At 37.0% G+C, this 19,157-nt stretch overlaps 1 protein-coding gene across 1 annotated transcript; it reads right to left on the bottom strand.

The window, feature by feature from the left end:
• Positions 1-11,691: 11,691 nt before the first annotated feature.
• hyal1 (hyaluronidase 1) lies at positions 11,692-19,157 on the bottom strand. The gene is made up of 4 exons (XM_065279541.2): positions 19,038-19,157; positions 15,331-16,244; positions 15,164-15,253; positions 11,692-14,529 (listed from the first exon to the last, which is right to left on the bottom strand). The coding sequence occupies exons 2-4, from the start codon at positions 16,240-16,242 to the stop codon at positions 14,098-14,100; spliced, it is 1,434 nt and encodes a 477-aa protein (XP_065135613.2). The 5' UTR covers positions 16,243-16,244; positions 19,038-19,157; the 3' UTR covers positions 11,692-14,097.

The following is a 19,157-nucleotide window of genomic DNA, read 5'->3' as shown; positions in this document are numbered from 1 at the left end:
TGTTTTTTTACCATAAACCACGCAAACACAATGTATTATACCAAATACACAAAATAACGTTTTTTAACAATGAAATAGGTGCTCTTTAAAGAATATTAAAACACCACATAGACATACAAAAAACAATAAAAACCTGATTTTCACCACAGGGGGACTTTAACCTAAAAAACAGGGCTACAAGAGCTTGAAACGGTATGTTTTGTGTGTCCAGATTGAAGTTGTAGGTTTTGTGAATTATAAATAACTAATCGAATTGAATCAAAATAAAACCCAAATCAAATCAATCAAACCATATAACCATCCTGCAGATACGCACATTGCTATGTTGATGCAGAAACGATATACTGTGCACCTTTAGATCCGACTAAATCAGTATTTTAGTCAATGCATTTTCGTTCAGGCTAACAGCACAACACAGATAGAGCTGTACTGCACTCCATCCATCTGCACGAAACGTGGAAACAACCAATTAACCAGCGCTCTCACTTTCGACAGGCACCATCTTCATTAATTTCCCATTTTGTTTTTTTCCAGCTGAAACAAAATGGCAAAGGTCCCTTAATAATAATGGAAAAAAAGACTAGAAATGAAATAGAGCGGGTGAAAGATTGAGCGAACGAGAGATCCTATTTCGTCACGCTAGACAGACATCACCTGTTCCGAAAAAACTTCTCAATTATAAACAGGCATTTAAAGATGGGTCGCCAGATTAAGCGGTATCCCCCCGCCTATAACGTGCGGCTCGGGTGCACGGTTACTGGACTGGCTCGGGAAGCGAGCGATAAAACCTGCAGAAGCCAGGGGTATGTTGTGTATACAGATCGCTTAGCAGGTGTTGTGTTGGGCAGACGGCAACAAAACCGATGGAAACCATTTAGATGAGAAGTTTGCACAGATTTACTCACCAAGTTTGTAAGTTAAAAGGCTCCTTGATCAACTATTGCAGACATCATATTGGCTGACAGAAAGGTTAACAAGAGTCGAGAAAGCAATATTGCACACCATCTTGACTTTCAGCCCATTTAGCTTTTGGTGCCGACAATAAAAGCGGTTTACACTGCAACTGTGCAATGTTTTTGATTAAATTCAACCACATAAAACACGTTCCCAGACAAATGTATTGGCCTTAACGCCTATTAACCAACCCATCATTCCCTTACCACAGCCTTCTTAACCTGATACGAATGCTGGTCTGAGACCAACCGAATGTTGATGCACACGTCCCGTTGTTGTAAATCACATTAAGACCCACAGTACACATCTCTAAACATGTTCACCGTCTGACAGTCAGACCTCCTGACAGCAGTAAACACCGTCAGTAGGACTCACCGCTGACCGAACAAACACGCTTAGCAAAGCGGTTTTAGCTCCTCGACTCCATAATGCTTTGACAGCGCATGTATACGCTCAGATAAAGATGTACAGCTTATGAAGCTCTGTTGAAAGTGTACCTGCGCTGTTGAACTGTGAAGTGCACCTCGGAGTCAGACGCTGATGGGGACCTTTCAAATCCCATTCCGTTGTCTCCATCCTTCATTTTGCCGTGGAGGCAGATAACATGCTTGAATAAAGGTTACAAGGCACAATGACATTTCTGCTCCAACTCAACAACTATCGGATTCTTAATAACAGTGCCATGTTGTGTACAGTTGTGTGTGTGGCTGTGTGCTGAAGGCTTGGCTGTGTGTGAAGAGAAAGATTATTAGCATTTATGAAGAGTCTGAAACACCCGGCAACAGGTGACCTGTGGCCAAAACTGGTCCGTTAGCAATAATATCTGGACCGCGACTTTGGCCGGGACAATAACTAGTGTCTTCGCACCTGTAATTAGTTGTTTGATTTAATCAGTGACACGCATAATCTTTTGTTTCACAATCCATGTCCAGTCAATCTAGGTAGAGAAGACACATTTTTAAAGTGCACCTATTTCATTGCTAAAAAAACAACATTATTTTGTATATTAAGTGTAATACAATGTGTTTGCGTGGTTTATGGTTCCCCAAACATAAATTTTTGTAGCTCCAGATATCCCCATCATCCTGAAACGCACTGATTAAAACTCATCTATTTGAAAAGCTCTGTGTCCCTGATTTGCCAGCTAATCTGTACATTGTGATTGACATGAATATCTCTGACGTCAGAAGGAAATGTGACGCTCCTTACCATGTTTGAAAGATTCGCTCACAATGCAATGCTGACAGGAGTTAACTTACAGGCTGTGAGTCAGAAGAGGGAGGAATTATGATAATGTTGGTCTTCTCTAGATCACCAATCCCAGGAAGTAGAGCCCTGCACGGGCTTAAATCTCCAGCCCTAACCCGGCCCTGACCCGACGTGTTCAAGCCCTACCCGACCCCAGCCCGACAATGCCTGCAATTTTTTCAGCCCGAACCCGACCTGACCCGAGACCAATATCAATTACTTTTAAGCTCTCTCTCTGACGCGCGCGCTCTTTGATGCGCGCTCTCTCTCTCGGACGCGTTCTCAAACATAATAAGAGGTGAAGTATAACTTTAGCCTACAGAAATGCTTATTGCTTTAATGTAGGGAGTTATAATAGCTCATTGTTCACAGTTCATATTTATGATCTTATAGTCCATTTGAAAATTTTTGTACGAACTGACTGTATTCTTCAGAAAGCACTAAATAACTTCCCTTCCCTTACCTGTCGCTGTTCAGTGTGCAATTAATAAATAAAAATTAGTATGACGTTAATTTTTAAAAGTGTGCGAGGTCCGTGCACGTCCTCCGCTAACACAGAAATGGCAAAAATCACAATCGGCTAAACGAGCATTAAATATTAATATGACGTTGATTTTTTGTTTTATTAATTTATAGTCACAAAACTTATCAACAAAACATCAATTAAAATGAAGAGACAAATTATATGAAATGAAATTTATTTTAAAGTAGCAAGAAAAACTTAAATTAAACTGGGAAATAATGTCTGACCCATTACAATTCTACCTTCAAATTGACCTTTACAACGCCCTATATGGCGTTTAAAATTACGGTCTCTCTTTCGTATTAAGCTAACTAAATTTAAACAAAACATAAACAACATTACAACAATATTCAAACCCAAATACTCAAACATAAATATAAAACAGACATTCTCTATAAGGATACATAAAACAATCTGATATAGCGTTTATAATAGCTGGTTGGTAGATGTTTACTATTTTTGGCAAAACCTCCGTTGCAAACCTCCATTTACCGGAATAAAAATTATTTTTACTTTGAAAATGATGCGCTGTCACATTAACATGAGCTGTTCATTTACATAAGACGCCATCTACGTTCATTTACACTGCAGCGCAACGTCTGAGTTCTCAAACTAAAACAGGGTCTGCAGCTTTTGCGAACGAATCCGTTTATGAGGGATGAAAGCGGTGGTGTGTAAATGAAAGGCATAAACGTAGCAAAAGTAACGTTTTAAAGGACAAACGCATTAATGTAAACATAGCCTCAGATGCACGCTGTCTCTGGTACACACGCAAACACACACACACAATGAGGAGAGACGCTAAAATAAGCCCGAGCCCGACCCGAGCCCGGTCTGTAAAAAAAAAAACGGCCCGAGCCCGGCCCAAATGGGCTTAGCCTGTCGGGCCCCGACGGGCTTGCAGGGCTCTACCAGGAAGTAAATTGTTGCCTACAATCCGTGTATTTGTTGTAGTCCAAGAAAAGAGATTTACGTTAGAGATGATAACTCGCATCATTTATTACTTTGGGTTTTGTACCTTTTGCATATAGTAAACATGTATACACACTTACACACCAATGGAAATGGAAAAATCGTGAATCGGATAATTGGTGCTCTTTAATATGACCATTAGGTCTATGTCAGAGCAGGTAATTTATGTTAAAACAATAGTCTTGTTTGATCCATGCAATAAGCTACAAACCAAACAATAATGCCAATTTTTATTGTACTGTGGTGATATTAGGGTATTCTTTGAGCACCATGTAAATGACACTGTACATGATTTAATTTACAATGGTACTACCATCATACCACCACTGTACCATAGTAACACAACAGTTTTCAACATGGTAATTTGATGTATACCACAGTACTCAGATTATACATGGTATTTTTGTGGTAATCAAAACCAATTCCAAAAAATGCCTTGGTACTACTCAAATCAATTTAAATGTATTTATATGGTGTTGAATGATTAAGTTTATAGAATGCATATAAATACCATGATAATACTGTGGTACATGTTCAGCTGTGCTACAAATGAAGAAAACAAAATGTGTTGTGGGTCTCCAGGACTGAATAAGAGACCCAGCAGTGTAAAAATATTAGAAATGTTCATTCACTGCTCTTCAAAAAAAAACCTCTTTGACAGAAATACTAAAGCCTCTCAGTTAATTAAAAACCCCCACAATGCATTGGGATGAGTGATAAGAATATGTAGGCTAATCTGAAAGAAACTGGGATAAAAATATGCAGAGAGAACGTTTGACCGAAAAGCCCTTTAATCCGGCAGTCGTGCTGTTTGTGTTGAAAGGGTTTGAACTTTAGATTCAGATCAGACCTCAACCACAACACCACAAGATGATCCAAGATGGTTATCGCTTATCTTTCAGCGTTTCTCTCCAATATTCGTCTGTGTGTGTTTAGCTTGGCTACGCATTTTGCTCCTACATTATAATTATTCTTTTCATTTCCAATCATTGCGTTTCATAACCCAGCATTGTTAAAGTGTATATTTTATTTTGTTCAATATTTATTGTGTTAATGATTAGAGCTACATATATCACTATACAGTAGATCATGCATGCATGCATGCAGTACACTAGTATTCAATGTCTACAAGAATTAAAACTGATCCCAAAGCAGCAGTGTATAAATAAGCATATCAACCGTATGAATGCTTGTGATCATTCCCAGAGCCGCGGGTCAAATAACAGGCTACGCACTTCAAATAACTAAAGCTCATGTTGTCACAGACTCTCGCTCAAGGTTATTTAGACCGTCCCTCTTCTCTTTGCAGATAATTTGTAATCTTTCAGAGAATATGGCTTGCTGTTATTGTTGCACGAGCAATCAGCACGCGCTTTCCAACAACTTACCACGGTGTCACTTCTATTCACCGGAGCGCCGCCCTGATGGTCAGTGAGCGCTTTAGCAACCATAGACAAAGCAATCCTACAGCATTTTTATTTTTTGTTAGACAGATTATTGGAGAGAAGATAGCAAGATAAAAAACAATATTAAATGTAGCTTTTGCTAAGAGGGTAAATGGGTTATTATGGTGCGGTTTATGTTTGCATATGAATATATTTGTGGCTGTAATGTGCCAATGGTATATTTGACCCAGTTTTTTTGCTTGTTTGTTTTATTGTAGTTTTATTCATATTTCAAATTTGAGTTTATTTTTATGTTTATATTTTTATGCCTTTGTCATTTTATTAGTTTTTATCATTTTTTTTCACTCTAATCTTACTACTTAAAGGTGCCTTATGTAATAAAAAAAAAAAATTCATGACAGAAATGCAATATAATAAACATAACTATATTATCAGCGGTGTATAAAGACCTTACCTAATGACCTGTATTGTTTTTATTACCTTAGATTGAGACGTTTTAATCTACATACACCACAAGCGCACGTCACCATGTGCGCCATCATCAAAGGGCGGCTCGTAACTGCTCATCCGAGGAGCGCCATTTCAAAATAAGTGTTCAATGTGTCATGTGTGTTGCTTTCGTTTTCAAAATATGTGTTTGTTGCGTCGTGTGAACCATGTGCATCACAAGTTTTGTCAAACTAAGTGCCTGCTGCACACGCGACAAAACCGTTTATGATAAAAGAGACGCTTACGTTCACAAAAGTGACACAAGACACTGCCTTAACAGTAAACTCTGATTACACATGAGATTATGTGAGTATCTGGCAAACGTGAGCGTCTGTTTTATCATAAACCCTTTAGACGCATCTGCAGCAGGCCCTTATTTTGACAAGACACGTAATGCACACATGATCTCTCGAAGCGCAGAACACATATTTTGAAAAAAGGAACCACACATGACAGGCTACATACATGTTGTGACGAACTTCGCATCGAGCGCGCACGGTAAAAGAAGTCAACGGCCGCCACTGGCCATCATGTTTCTACAGTAGCCCTAAATTGCCAAACTGCTCTATAGAGCCCGTTTCGTCACTACGTTGTCTTAGATGATGACATGTTTGTCCCGTAGCGGCCACCGTAGCTTCTCTATATTGCATTTCAAAAGGGGGGGGGGGGTTAGCTGTGGACTGAACCTCACCGCTATGTGCCACTAAAAATCTACACTTTCAGTTTCAGTTCTAGTTTTTATTTTGTTTCAGGTGATTTAACGTAAATTTATTTCCATTTTTTGCTAAGACAACATTTCTAATAATCATTTACTTTAAGTATTAGCTAATATGTAGGGCTATAATTTATTTGATTTCAATTGACATGTTTTTAATAGTTATAGGGGCATTTTCCCGGACAGGGATTAGTCTTACTGTGCGTTTACACGACCCATGGTAGAGGCGCCAAAAACGAGCTATTTGCGCATGGTTGGATGCTTGAACATTTGAGTTCACTGGTTTCATTCTCGCATGAAAGCCGCGCGTGAAATTCTAGTCATTCAAGAAATTCACGCGGAAATTTGCGTCACGGGAGGGGCTACTGCGACTCCGCTGAGACTTCCGCTCACTTCCTGTAATCACGTCACTACTACAGCAAGGTGCTGATTGGTTAACGCGGAGCGGAAATCCGCCGAAGTTCACAAGTTGTAATGAAGACTGTGTTCTTTGGTCTTTCATTTTTACTGTACTATTATTTAGGATGCACTATGACTTGGATTTGGGGCTTTTGTAAATTGTAATGAGGTTTTAGTTTGGATGTGGCAATAAAATGATTCCCTAGAAGAGAAAGTCACATGTACGCACCCAGACACACAAAAATACTATACTGCCCCAAAACAACTAGAAGACCATTTTGTTCAATTTCCCTTTGAAATTATAAAATTATGTGAAATTACAGCATTATCTTGCTGTTGAAAGCAAAGTAAATGGGCCAAATTAAAGCAAAGGTTAGCCAAATGCCCCAGACTCACAAAAAGGAATGAATCATCTACAAATTAAAACCATTTATCCATGTTGTTCCAAAATCCAAATTATTTCTTTTCCTGCACACAAAAAGACCAACATTTTTATAAATCTTACTCTGGTTTGGAGCATCAGGGTGAAAAGAATGAATAATTTTATCAAAACCATTCTGTATTTCTTTGTAGGTCAACCAGGATTTCACCAATCAAATGTGATATTTTCGCCAGAGAGCACAGAAAGATTTTACTAACCTTATTGCCAACAAGGTACAAAAGAGACTTTACAGACCTCATGCAGACAGGTCATTGAAAAAAAGGGACATACTGTTGTGACTCTTACCATAAAATCTCTTTTGTACGGCAAATCCCTCTCCTAAAGGTCTACAACTTTAAGCTCCACATGCAAGGGCAAAGATGGAAGAGTGAAGAAAGAGTCAAACTCACTCCATATGAAGGACACGGAGACTGTGCGTGACGAAATGCTTATTAAAAAGCAGTGAGAGAGTCAGGCGACGCTGGAGCTCTCCAGACCACCAAACAGCAGGGGAAGAGGAAAGCATGACCGCAGATGAAAGCACATCTGAGGTCACAACACTGTCTGTAAAAGCACTGAGGAACACAGACAGAAAAACGAGAGTAAGGTTTCCCCAAACAGAAAACTTGTTTCTAATCGGAAACCATTTCAAGCATTTTAGTTGATCCTGGGCAGAAAACAATGTTCACATCAGGTGTCTAACCAGGAGTCGCCTAAATACCCAGCAAGCAATAGCCTTCATTTTACAGTCGGAGTCAATTCAAATTCCAATTCATGAATTGAATGGAGGCCAATTCTGAAATTCTGAATTGTGCATGAGCCTAGACGTCTATACAATTTTCACTGACAGCCCAAATTTTGCCTTGTTTAAGCCTATACATCTGCGCAATTTTGGATGTCTTTTAAATGCAAAATTGCTTGTCGGGTCCCAAGCAGGAAGGCAACATAACGTAAAGTTCTCAAAACAATAACTCATGCAAAACCAACAAAATCAAATTTAACACAATCAACAGATTTGCCTACACTAGAAGCACAAGCCTGATCTATTGAGAATTTGTACGTATTTTACAAGTTGGCTAATTCGTATCAATTCGTACGAAGTGAATCGTACAAAAACATGAGATTATCATAAAGTAAAACAAATAAAATGCCCCACCCCTCACTCCAACATCAAGAAATGTTGTTATAGTCACAAACATTTTTTGGTGATATAATCACGAATTTCCACTTTTTTCGTGATCGTAAATCAAATTTCTGTTTTCGTGTGATTATCACGTATTGGTTACTCAACGGTTTTGTCCTACTTTCTTACCATTGTCACTTCGGTTTAGGGTTAGATTTACATAAATTTACATCCTTACCCAAACCCAACTCTAATCCTAACGCCAGGCAATATATATAAAAATAAATCCGAAAAAATTGTATAAACCAATACATAAATTGACATTCTAATGCAAGCACCAAATCTAACCCTAAACTGAAGCGACAATGGTTTGAAAATAGGAAAAAAGCTGTTGAGTACCCAATACATGATAATCACACGAAACAGAAATTTGTTATACGATCACTTAAAACGCGGAAATTCGTGATATCACGAAAAAAAAATAAAAAATTTACGTGACTATCACTAACCTCCGTGAGACTTTGTAGAGTAAATCGTACAAAATTGTACGAACATGGTCACACCTCGTATGAAAAATACATATGAATTGCTATAAGATAGCATTGGAAACACACTTCAAGCATCATATGAAGCGATGTGACACATTATCAGACAGATATGTTGTTCTCTGTGCGTCTATGTTGTATTTTGTGTTGCATATAATTACTATAATTGTTTTATTTGATTCAAAATAAATTTTTAATGCAGACCTTTTAGAATATTAAATATCAACAGATTTGCTCCATCAGATCCCAAACGGCACACACAGGATTATGGGATATGATCAAACTTACTTTAGCTTCTTCATTCTAAAGATCTCTGGGTTATTTTTGACCCATAATGGGTAAATATTGGACAGAACACATGCTGGGTTAAAACTGACCCAATGCTGGGTTGTTTTAACCCAACTGCTGGGTTATTATACCTCATGGTTGCATAACAACAACCCAACATTGGGTCATTTTTAACCCAGCATGTGTTCTATCTAATATTTACCCATTATGGGTCAAAAATAACCAGACATTTTTAAAGTGTTAGTTTCTGTAGCTCAGTGGTAGATGATTGTGTTAGCAGCATCTGCCAAATGGATAAGATGTAAGTTACCAGCATCTTAGCCACAGATGTTGGTGAAGAACGTATGTGCCTCAGCATCTCTGTTGCGCGTGAAGAAATATCTCAAGTTCTGGACAGACTGAGCGCTTCTCACACTGTGTTAGTTGTCTTAAGGGACCGTCACTCGAGGTTGGGCACCGATAAAAGGGACAAAAAGAAGAAAAGTTGCAATGGGATGTCTATTATCATTCGCTACAGCTGCTTATCTGTCCAAACGCATGACTTTGGGTCAATGCAATCAGTTGTGAGAGCGCCAAAACTTACCGGCCTTTGTTAACCTTATCTTCATGTCTATAAGCATCTCTCACCAGCGCCACAAACCTGAATAACAGACACTTCACTTTTCCTAATCACTGAATTTCGGTTGGCTTTGTCTAATGTGATTTTAGAGAGATATCATTTCCATGAGTAATGAACCTTAAAGAGGACATCTGTACATCAATAAAACATAATATTTTCATGTGACATAATTAATATAACACCTAAGGGGCACAAAGACAATCACAATATTCAGAATGCATCTTTTATAAATACTTGACAGAATACCATCTATAGCCTCTACTTTTTTATTTCTCTTTCCTCCAGTATAGCAAGTATCGAAACTACACTGTAAAAAAATTCCGTAGAAATTGCAGCTGAGTTGCCAGTAATTTACCGTAGATTTACATTTATGTTTTTTACTGGCAACATTTTGTTCAAAGTTAAATGAAAATTAAACATTTACAAGTCTTTATCTTTACAGAGTAAAACTAAAAAACAGCATCAAGCAAAACATTCTGGGAAACAAAATCTGGACCAAAAAACAGAAAAAGGTTGATGATGATTTTTTGGTTCCCAGAATGCTTTGCATGAGGCTGTTATTGTATGGTTTTATTCTGTAAAGATAAAGACTTGTTAATATTTGAAATTTATTTAACTTTGAACAAACTCTTGCCAGTAAATAACATAAATGTTAATCTACGGTAAATTACCGGCAACCCAGCTGCAATAACATTGAAATTTCTACGGATTTTTTTTACAGTGTATACCTTTGTATAGCGCTTTTTATATTATTGTATTTTTATATTATATTATATTATTTTTTATATTATCACTTCTGTAGCTCACTTGGTGTTAGCAGCACAAAGGTTTATGGGTTCAATCCCAGCATACACACATACTGAAAAAAGTATATACCTCAACACTGTAAAAAAAAAATGATTTTCAAGGAAAAAAAAATCTTAGTATTTTTGTCTTGTTTCCAGTAAAAATATCTAAAAATTCTTAAATCAAGATGCTTTTTCTTGATGAGCAAAACGACCCAAGAAAATAAATCTAGTTTTAAGACCAAAAATATCAAATTTAAGTGATTTTGTCCATAAAACAAGCAAAAAAATCTGCCAATGAGGTAAGCAAATTTTTCTTGCATTTTTCTTGAATTTATTGTTTAAGAAAAATTTTCAAGATTTGTTTGCTTGTTTTATGCACAAAATCACTTAAATTTGATATTTTTTGTTTAAAAACTAAACTTATTTTCTTGGTCTTTTTGCTCATCAGGAAAAATCATCTTAATTATTTTAAAATACTAAGAATTTTTTTCTTGAAAATCATTTTTTGCAGATGAAAGCATCTGCTAAATGTAAACATACTGTCAGGCTAGATAGTGTTAAAAATTTGTCTTCTTTCATATCATTGGTTTTGACATTTAGACCCCAAATTCTGAGCAGCTCAATTATTTTTGTGAAATCGCCGAATCTTTCATACTCGACCCCTGAGCTCAGCCATAAACATTGTGTTCGGTCTATCTGACCCCTCCAAAGGTCAAAACCACACAGCTCAAAATTACTTGAACATTTTCACAAAGATAATTCAATAATGGATAGTGAAATTACAGCAGCTTTATCTCTTTTTACTTGCTGAAACTTTATAAATTGAGATCTGAGAAAAAGACATTTTATACACACATGATATGACGTTGCATCTAAACTGCATCCATGTGGACGTGTTATGCATTTTCTATATAAAACATCACTGGTTTAACAACTAAACTTATGCTGTATATAGGGCTGGGTATAGATTCAGATTTTCCCGATCGATTCGATTTCAATTCACAAGCTATCAAATCGATTCTCCTTTTGATTCCGATTCTCGGATCAATTTTTATGCTTGATTCTCGATTCGACTCAATGAATATAGATTAAATACAAATACTATATTTATAAAAAAGAACAGTGAACATAAGTGGGTAATTAATAAAAAGAAAATAAGAGCCACAAACCTGTATATTAAACTATTTTATTTTAGGTACACTTGAGTAAATTAAAACAGATCACATCTCTAATTTTCAAATGCATACAATTATGTTAAATACTACAGAATATTGATGCAAGATGAAAAATGTATGCTGAAAAAAGTCAGAACAGTCGCATTCCTTGATCAAACAGGATCAGTTTATTTCATAAAAAAAAACAATGATTCGTGGCCTTTGAGAATCGATTTTGAATCGACCACGTTTAAACAAAAAACGATTAATCGAAAAATCTATATTTTTGCCCAGCACTAGCTGTATATGTGGGACACAGTTCACTAATCTAAACAGTGGCAGGTTGCATTAACTCTTGACTAGTCTTACAAGTTAGTCATCTTTTCTGATTATAAACTGATTATATGATTATAGGGCGGTTTCCCGGACAAGGATTAGAATAGTCCTAGACTACAATAAATGTAAGAGCTGTCCAAACTAAAAACAACTTGAACTGACATATCTTAAAATACATCAGTGTCCTTGGTTTTGCATCAAAATTCACACAAGTAATGCTTTTAGTTAGGCATGTTTGCAAACTCTTTATATTTCTTCTAATTAAACTAAGGCCTAGTCCTGGCTTAAACTTATCCCTGTCCGGAAAACCACCCCTGTAACGATTTAAGTCAGTTGCATAAAAAATGTAGACTGATCTCATATCAATCCGAAAAGAAAGACTGATTAGCCCTAACTAATTGCTAGTTGGTCATACTACTGTAGTTCTTACAACACAGTCTTAACTTATCGGCTATGTTTATGTAACCGGACCCTGATTTGAAGTCTCACATATGAGCCATCATTTTATATAAATATGAATTCACAATTCAAGCTCATGGTCCGGTTGCATAACCTGCTTCGACTTCTTGAAAACTTAGTAATGTATTTTTTTTTAAGACTGATCATTGCTGTTTTAAGTATGTTACTTAAGAAGGTAGACTGGTCTAATCTAAATCCAAATAGTAAGCTCTAACTGCTAGTTGGTTAGATTATTCTTAACTCAATAGCTATGTTTATGCAACTGGTCACAGATTAGTTTAATTTAAGTCAGATCTCTCAAAGTCATAATGAGATTCATAGAAAAATGCAAGTGTTGTATAAATGCATATAAATACACAACAAAACAGGTGACAAAATGTCGCGGTCAAGACTTTTAACTTTCAACAGAAACATTCATTAGAATAAGACAAGTGACAACTAACCCCAGTTAACCTATGACTGATTCAAGCATTCAATTAAATCCTTCCTTCAAACACGTTCGTGACATTAATCATTTGTTTCTGTCATGATCAAACGCGGTCCATTAATATATTAAATGTCTTTCATACTCGTCGTCCTCCAGATTGTTATTGTGTGTTGAAGTGAATGTCATTCTGCCATTATAGTGCACTTTAAAGTGTTCAACTACTGCCATCTAGAGGACACAGAATACCTCAGACACACACGTCCACTAAAATATTCCTTATTTTATATATATTCCAATCACAATTTATTCTGTTATCTACAATTTCATGCAAATGATTCATCTTAAAATTGAAGTTGAGAGGGGTGACATATCACATCTACGCATTTCCATTTATGCATTTGGCAGACGCTTTTATCCAAGGAATTTTCAATGCATTTTGTGTTTTTTGCATTATTTTACATTACATTAACATGCTTAAAATTATATATAAAAACAATATTTGATAATATTTTTAAAGTGTTAGGGAAAAGACTAGTTTACAAACAGAGCATTTTATTGGACAAACATTTTGATACGACCTTAAAGACAAAGATAAGTAAACAATATTTTTGGTTTGTTTTCCAGCAAAAAATACTTTTAATGAATTTTAAATGCATGTAGATGTACACTAACATATAGGGGCGGTTTCTTAGACAGGGTTTAGATTAATTCAGGACTAGGCTTTAGTTATATTAGGACATTTAAATAGTTTTACAAACACTGGTGTGTGTGTGGAGACAAAACAATGGCACTGATATACGTATAAGGCGTTTTTAAATTCAAACATGCATTTTAGTCTGGGACTACTAAGATAAGCCCTGTCTGTGAAACCACCCAATAATGTAAATGCATTTAAAGCTAACAAACATAAACTCATTGTATGACAATAAACTGCATCTTAATTTTTACAAATTGATCAGATTTTAAAGTGCATCAAACATGAAAGCAATCACGTAGGAGACATTTTTATCCAAAGCGACTTACTGTAAGCTTGTTAAAGATAGTAACTGAATTAAATTAAGGTTAAGCATCTTGCTCAAAGTCCAAATCGGCAATGCACTTCTGGAGAGTTCAGCAGAAATACATAACAGGTTTATTTCTTTATAGTATCGTTTAATCAATTAATGTTTTCTAGGTAAATTAAAAGTCTAAAGTGACCAGTGCTTGTATTCAAGTCCACAATGGTTAGGTTTTATGGATTATTCGCTGTGGAGTTTAACCCAACAAACTTACCATCCATGAGATTTAATGCAGTCCTATGCATCTGTCGTGTATAAAACTCTACAGATGTTGGTTTCTGGCATCGTTCACCTTCCCATCCAGGGAAACACTGACATTTGAACTTGTCTGCAAAAAAACTGGCGTCCTCCTGGACCATCGTCACCCTTCTGTAAGCCACATAAGTCGGACCCGCCGTAACGAACCCTGGCATCTGGGCTCTGTGAACGATGGACCAAACAGATGGGTCGAGATGCAGGTAGGCCCTGACGCTCGGGTCCCGCCTGACGCATCGCCCTTGGAACGAGCAGATCGCCCGGCTGCAGAGAAACGCTGCCTTCGTCACGTTCACAATATAACGGCCTAACGTGTCGTCCATGTAACGACGAATCCTTTCACAGGTTTCCTAATAGAGGTCGACATGAAGGTCACATAAGTTTGTAATGTTTGTATGCATATGTGAAATAAAAAGCAAAACCTTTAATGCTGCGTTCACACCAGCCGCGTTAGAGTGTCAAGAGTGAGTGATTTGAATGTGAAGTCAATGTAAAGATGCGTTGATGTGCGTCTGGAGGTCTCGCGGCACAAATGAGGTGTTTAGCGCGGGGCGTTGACGCGATTCCGCCTTGTTCGCGCGAATTGAGCGTTGGCGCGGGAACGTGCGAGTTGAAGAATTTGAACTTTGGCAAAAAAACTCAGCACGTTAACCAATCAGGAACTTGCTCTAGTAGTGAAGTGATTACAGGAAGCAAGCAACCTCCCATGACGCGAATTTCCATGTGAAAGTCTCGATGACTTGAATTTCACGCGAGAATGAAGCGACTACACTCAAAATGTTCAAGCATCCAACTACACACGGTAGGTGCGAATTTGACGCCTCAAACGCGTCTAGTGTGAACCCAACATAAATCTTTCTTCTTTGTTTTCAGCACAAAAAAAGTTTAGATTTGTGACTAAAACACAAGCTTGTGTGGCCACAAAATAGTTTCTCTGTATATGTCAAATCTAATTGTCTTTTTGGGGAATTATCTCCATCATACCTTTGATTTGGTGTAATTATTATCCCCCCAAAGCACGACACCTGCTGCTCCTAGAGCTGCGCTTTCACCGATAGTGTGAACCAAATCCACCTACAAAATAAACTATTTAGTTTACATAACCAAACTTAAGTCAGAGATACTTCTTGTGTTGACATCACTTGTAATACCTGTGACAAAAACTCCATTGAGTACGTGTAGGCAATCCTGGCGTAAGGGAACACAGATGGTGGACTGCGGGTGGCCTGTTTTCTCACCCTCATGGCTTCCAAAACCCGATAGCGACTGTACAACATGACATCCCGATCGCGGCCCCGGAGCATCAGGTCGAGATAGATATCGGGATACAGCGCCGAACTGACGTTCCACAGCCAAGCCAGTTTATCGTTCCTGTTTATTTCCAGAGGTGGACATTCACCCGTATAGGTTTCGTTCTTCTTGTACTGATAATTGTAGCAGCATGGAAAGCCATAAAACCCCCACAATCCTCCAGGGCGCTCCACAAAACCCAGTTTCAACGTCTCCACCATGAAACCCCTCGAAGCACCCTCGAATTCTTCAACAGCTTTGGCTTCGATTTGTTGTGGAGTCCAGTCAGGGTGTTTGGCTTTCACCAAAGCTTTGGATCCCAGCCAGTACACTTGCTTAGTGTCCCAATTGCGCTTCCAAAGCGGCCTCCACTTTTCCCAGTCAATCACAGCCAGCCCCTGAAAGTCACGATCGGGGATGTCCATCTGAATATCATCACGCGCCTTACGGAGATGCTCGCTCAGGCTGGCGTTCTGAGGAACGCCTCCATATATTGGCTCTTTGTTATTATCGTAGTATGGATATTGTCCCAACTTATCAGAGTAGAAAATGGTGATGTTGTTACCCATGAACGCCTGGTCCCGATTGTGGACGATGTCAAAGACGCTCAAGTCCAGGTCGACCCCGAACTGAGACATGCAGCGCTCCGTAGGTGCATTCCATATGGTGGAAAAGGGAAGGTGGGTGAGTGGAGGGGATGAGTTTGCTGGACGACCATGAATGAGGAAAGAGATGCTTAATAAGACCAGAGGACACGTCCATCGCCTGTCCATGCCTGCAATGACACGAGCCCAAATCATTTAGCATCCAGCTCCACACCTGATGTCACATGAGCTCAGGTAATTTAAATGGAAATGAAGCTGAGCTACAGTCTAATTTCAATGATGAGAGGAACAAAGGTATAGTTTATGCAGAACAACTCATTATCCATAATAATCATCCACTTCAAGAAACACTACATTAAGAGAGAAAGTGTGCGTGTACGTGTACGTGTGTGGAAATCTGTACCCTGAATTGTACGTGACTAACATACGTGATTAACAGCTCATTTTACTAGCTAGAAAATACAGATGCTTACCGAAGTGTACCATGGTATTTGGAATGGTAATACCACAAAATATCAAGTACACTTTTATTATCAGTAGTACAACTGTAGTACTATGGTATTTTGGACATGTATTATGGAGGTACCATTAAGATAAATAGTACAATTACCTTGACCTTTTAAAAAAGTTACCCATGATTTAGTTAAAGCATAGTAAATGTGTTGTTGGATTTATTAACATTTGTTTTACCAAAGTTTGTTACAAATATCATGGTTAAACAATGGCTGCTACTAGGGATGGGCATTTGATTAAATTTTTTTAGTCGATTGTCGGGAGAATTAACGATCGACTATCGATTAATCATTAATATTTTTATAATAAAAAATTATTATTTAACTTTTATAGTTCAAAAATGTTGAATACAAAAATACAGCGTGTTTTCCTCCATGAGACCTTTATCACAAGATCAACTTGTGGCAAACAGTTGAACTACATTTAGTTAGACAAACGGAACATATATGCACTTGAATATGCTGTGCTCTAAAGCGGCGGAACCTGCTGCTGCCAGCCGCATTCTTAAACAGAGACCTCATTTGACCTCTTCATGATTATTTTTTGAAATCAAAACGGAAGGTCACAGATAACGGAGTATGGCGTCAAATATTGCACCCTGGTGGTAAAATGTTGAATTGCTGCCACACAGTGAAATTCATTTAATTGCTTCGAGACACACGCTACGCTAGGCAACGCAACCTGCATTAGATAAAAAAAAGTATTCGATTAATCAATAACAAATTAACTTCCTCGACTAAATTCTTAACGATCAATTATCGATCGTTGATTAATCATGCCCATCCCTAGCTGCTACTTTGAGACAGTGGCAAAATTTTGGTTACTATTTATTAGGGCTGCATAACGATTAATCGTGATTAATCGTTTGCAGAATAAAAGTTTTTGTTTACATCATATATGTGTGTGTACTGTGTATAATAATTATGTATAAATAAATATACACACATGCATGTATAATTTTAAGATTTTTTTTAATAGATTAAATATTTATATATAATATAAATTATTTATAAATATAAAAATGTATATACACATGTAAATACGCCTTAAATATCTACATGTATGTGTATTTATTTATGCATAATTATTATACACAGTACACACACACATATATGATGTAAACAAAAACGTTTATTCTGCAAACGATTAATCGCGATTAATCGTTATGCAGCCCTACTATTTATGAAGGTAAAATGACGCCAAAAACTTTGCATGCACAGCATAACATTTGAGGGAGTGTATGTGACATTGCAAACGTACTGTAAAATACATTTACGTGCTCAAAAACTGTTTTGTAAAGGTGTAATCATGTTGCAAACGTATGAAAACAAGTTTTGCAACATTATATTGTTAATCGTAAGTGTAATTCATGTCTTGTAAACCTAAAACTTCATATTAACACTAATTAATTATAAACTGTTTTCTTCTGACCTTAGTTTTTCCACGCTTACACTTTTGGCACGTTTCTTGCTCTGTTCACATACGCAGTAACATCATCATTTCTGACTACTCCCCCCTCGCTCAAACTTCCGTCAATATTACTGCACCCGAAGTCGAAATGCTGCAAACTGCTCTTTCTTCATAAAATATAGTTCTAATTTTTTATCCGCTTAAAAAAAACACCACATTTTGTTTTTTGCCACCATACTTACTCGTGTAACTACTAGTGTCACAGTTTTTAAATAGGGAAAACATGAAAGTGTTTGGTGGCTTCTACATTCATCCCTGTTTGGATCCTAAGGAATGAATGGGGCTAAGCTAAATGCTAACACATTCATTACACGCTGTACAAAGATTAAGTGCACACATTGAATAAAGATAGGCATGTATTAATTCTTCAAAGTTGAGGTAAGAGCAAAGAACAGTTTTATAAAACGGTGGTGTTTTCCTTTAATGAACGACAATACATTACTCATTATGTTACTATTGTAAGCTTCATGTCTAAATATTAATATTGAGGACTACTTTTTAAGCATATTTGTACAGTATGTTTTTTTTCTTCATATTTGTTTACATTTGCACTCCTCCATTTAAATGAATGTGTTTTAATATGTTTTTAAAAGCTTTTATGTATCACACAAATAGCAGAGTTGACGACAGTTAGTGTCATTACACCATGGTTGATTTTCGTAATGGGAAGAAGCACCACAATAAATACAATTAACCACTCATTTCTGTACCACATCAAAGTACATACATCACTATACCATACTACCAAGACATAGCACTAAAATACAGTACTTGAGTAAACAGAAAACAACAGACAGATTATGTTATGTATTGTATTCTATTTATGAATATACTGAAGTGTGAGGGAAATTTCAAAACGCGTTTGGTAAATAAAAGAGGAACTGAGAGTTGTGTGCAATAACGCCCAAAAGCCCCTCAAACACCAAAGTTTATATGAATAAAACGCATATTTATATAATTCTAACATATATTGTACTTACTTTTCGGTCTGTAATGAACTCTTTATGAATTAAACACCAAATATCAAACGTTTGGAGCGCTCATTGCCTCGTGATCATCTGGGTTATGAGTCACACTTCTATCCAATAGGAAAGATAGTG

This window comes from Paramisgurnus dabryanus, chromosome 7 (genome assembly GCF_030506205.2).
Source record: "Paramisgurnus dabryanus chromosome 7, PD_genome_1.1, whole genome shotgun sequence".
NCBI classification, from domain to species: domain Eukaryota; kingdom Metazoa; phylum Chordata; class Actinopteri; order Cypriniformes; family Cobitidae; genus Paramisgurnus; species Paramisgurnus dabryanus.
This window is presented reverse-complemented; position numbering and strand designations above follow the sequence as displayed.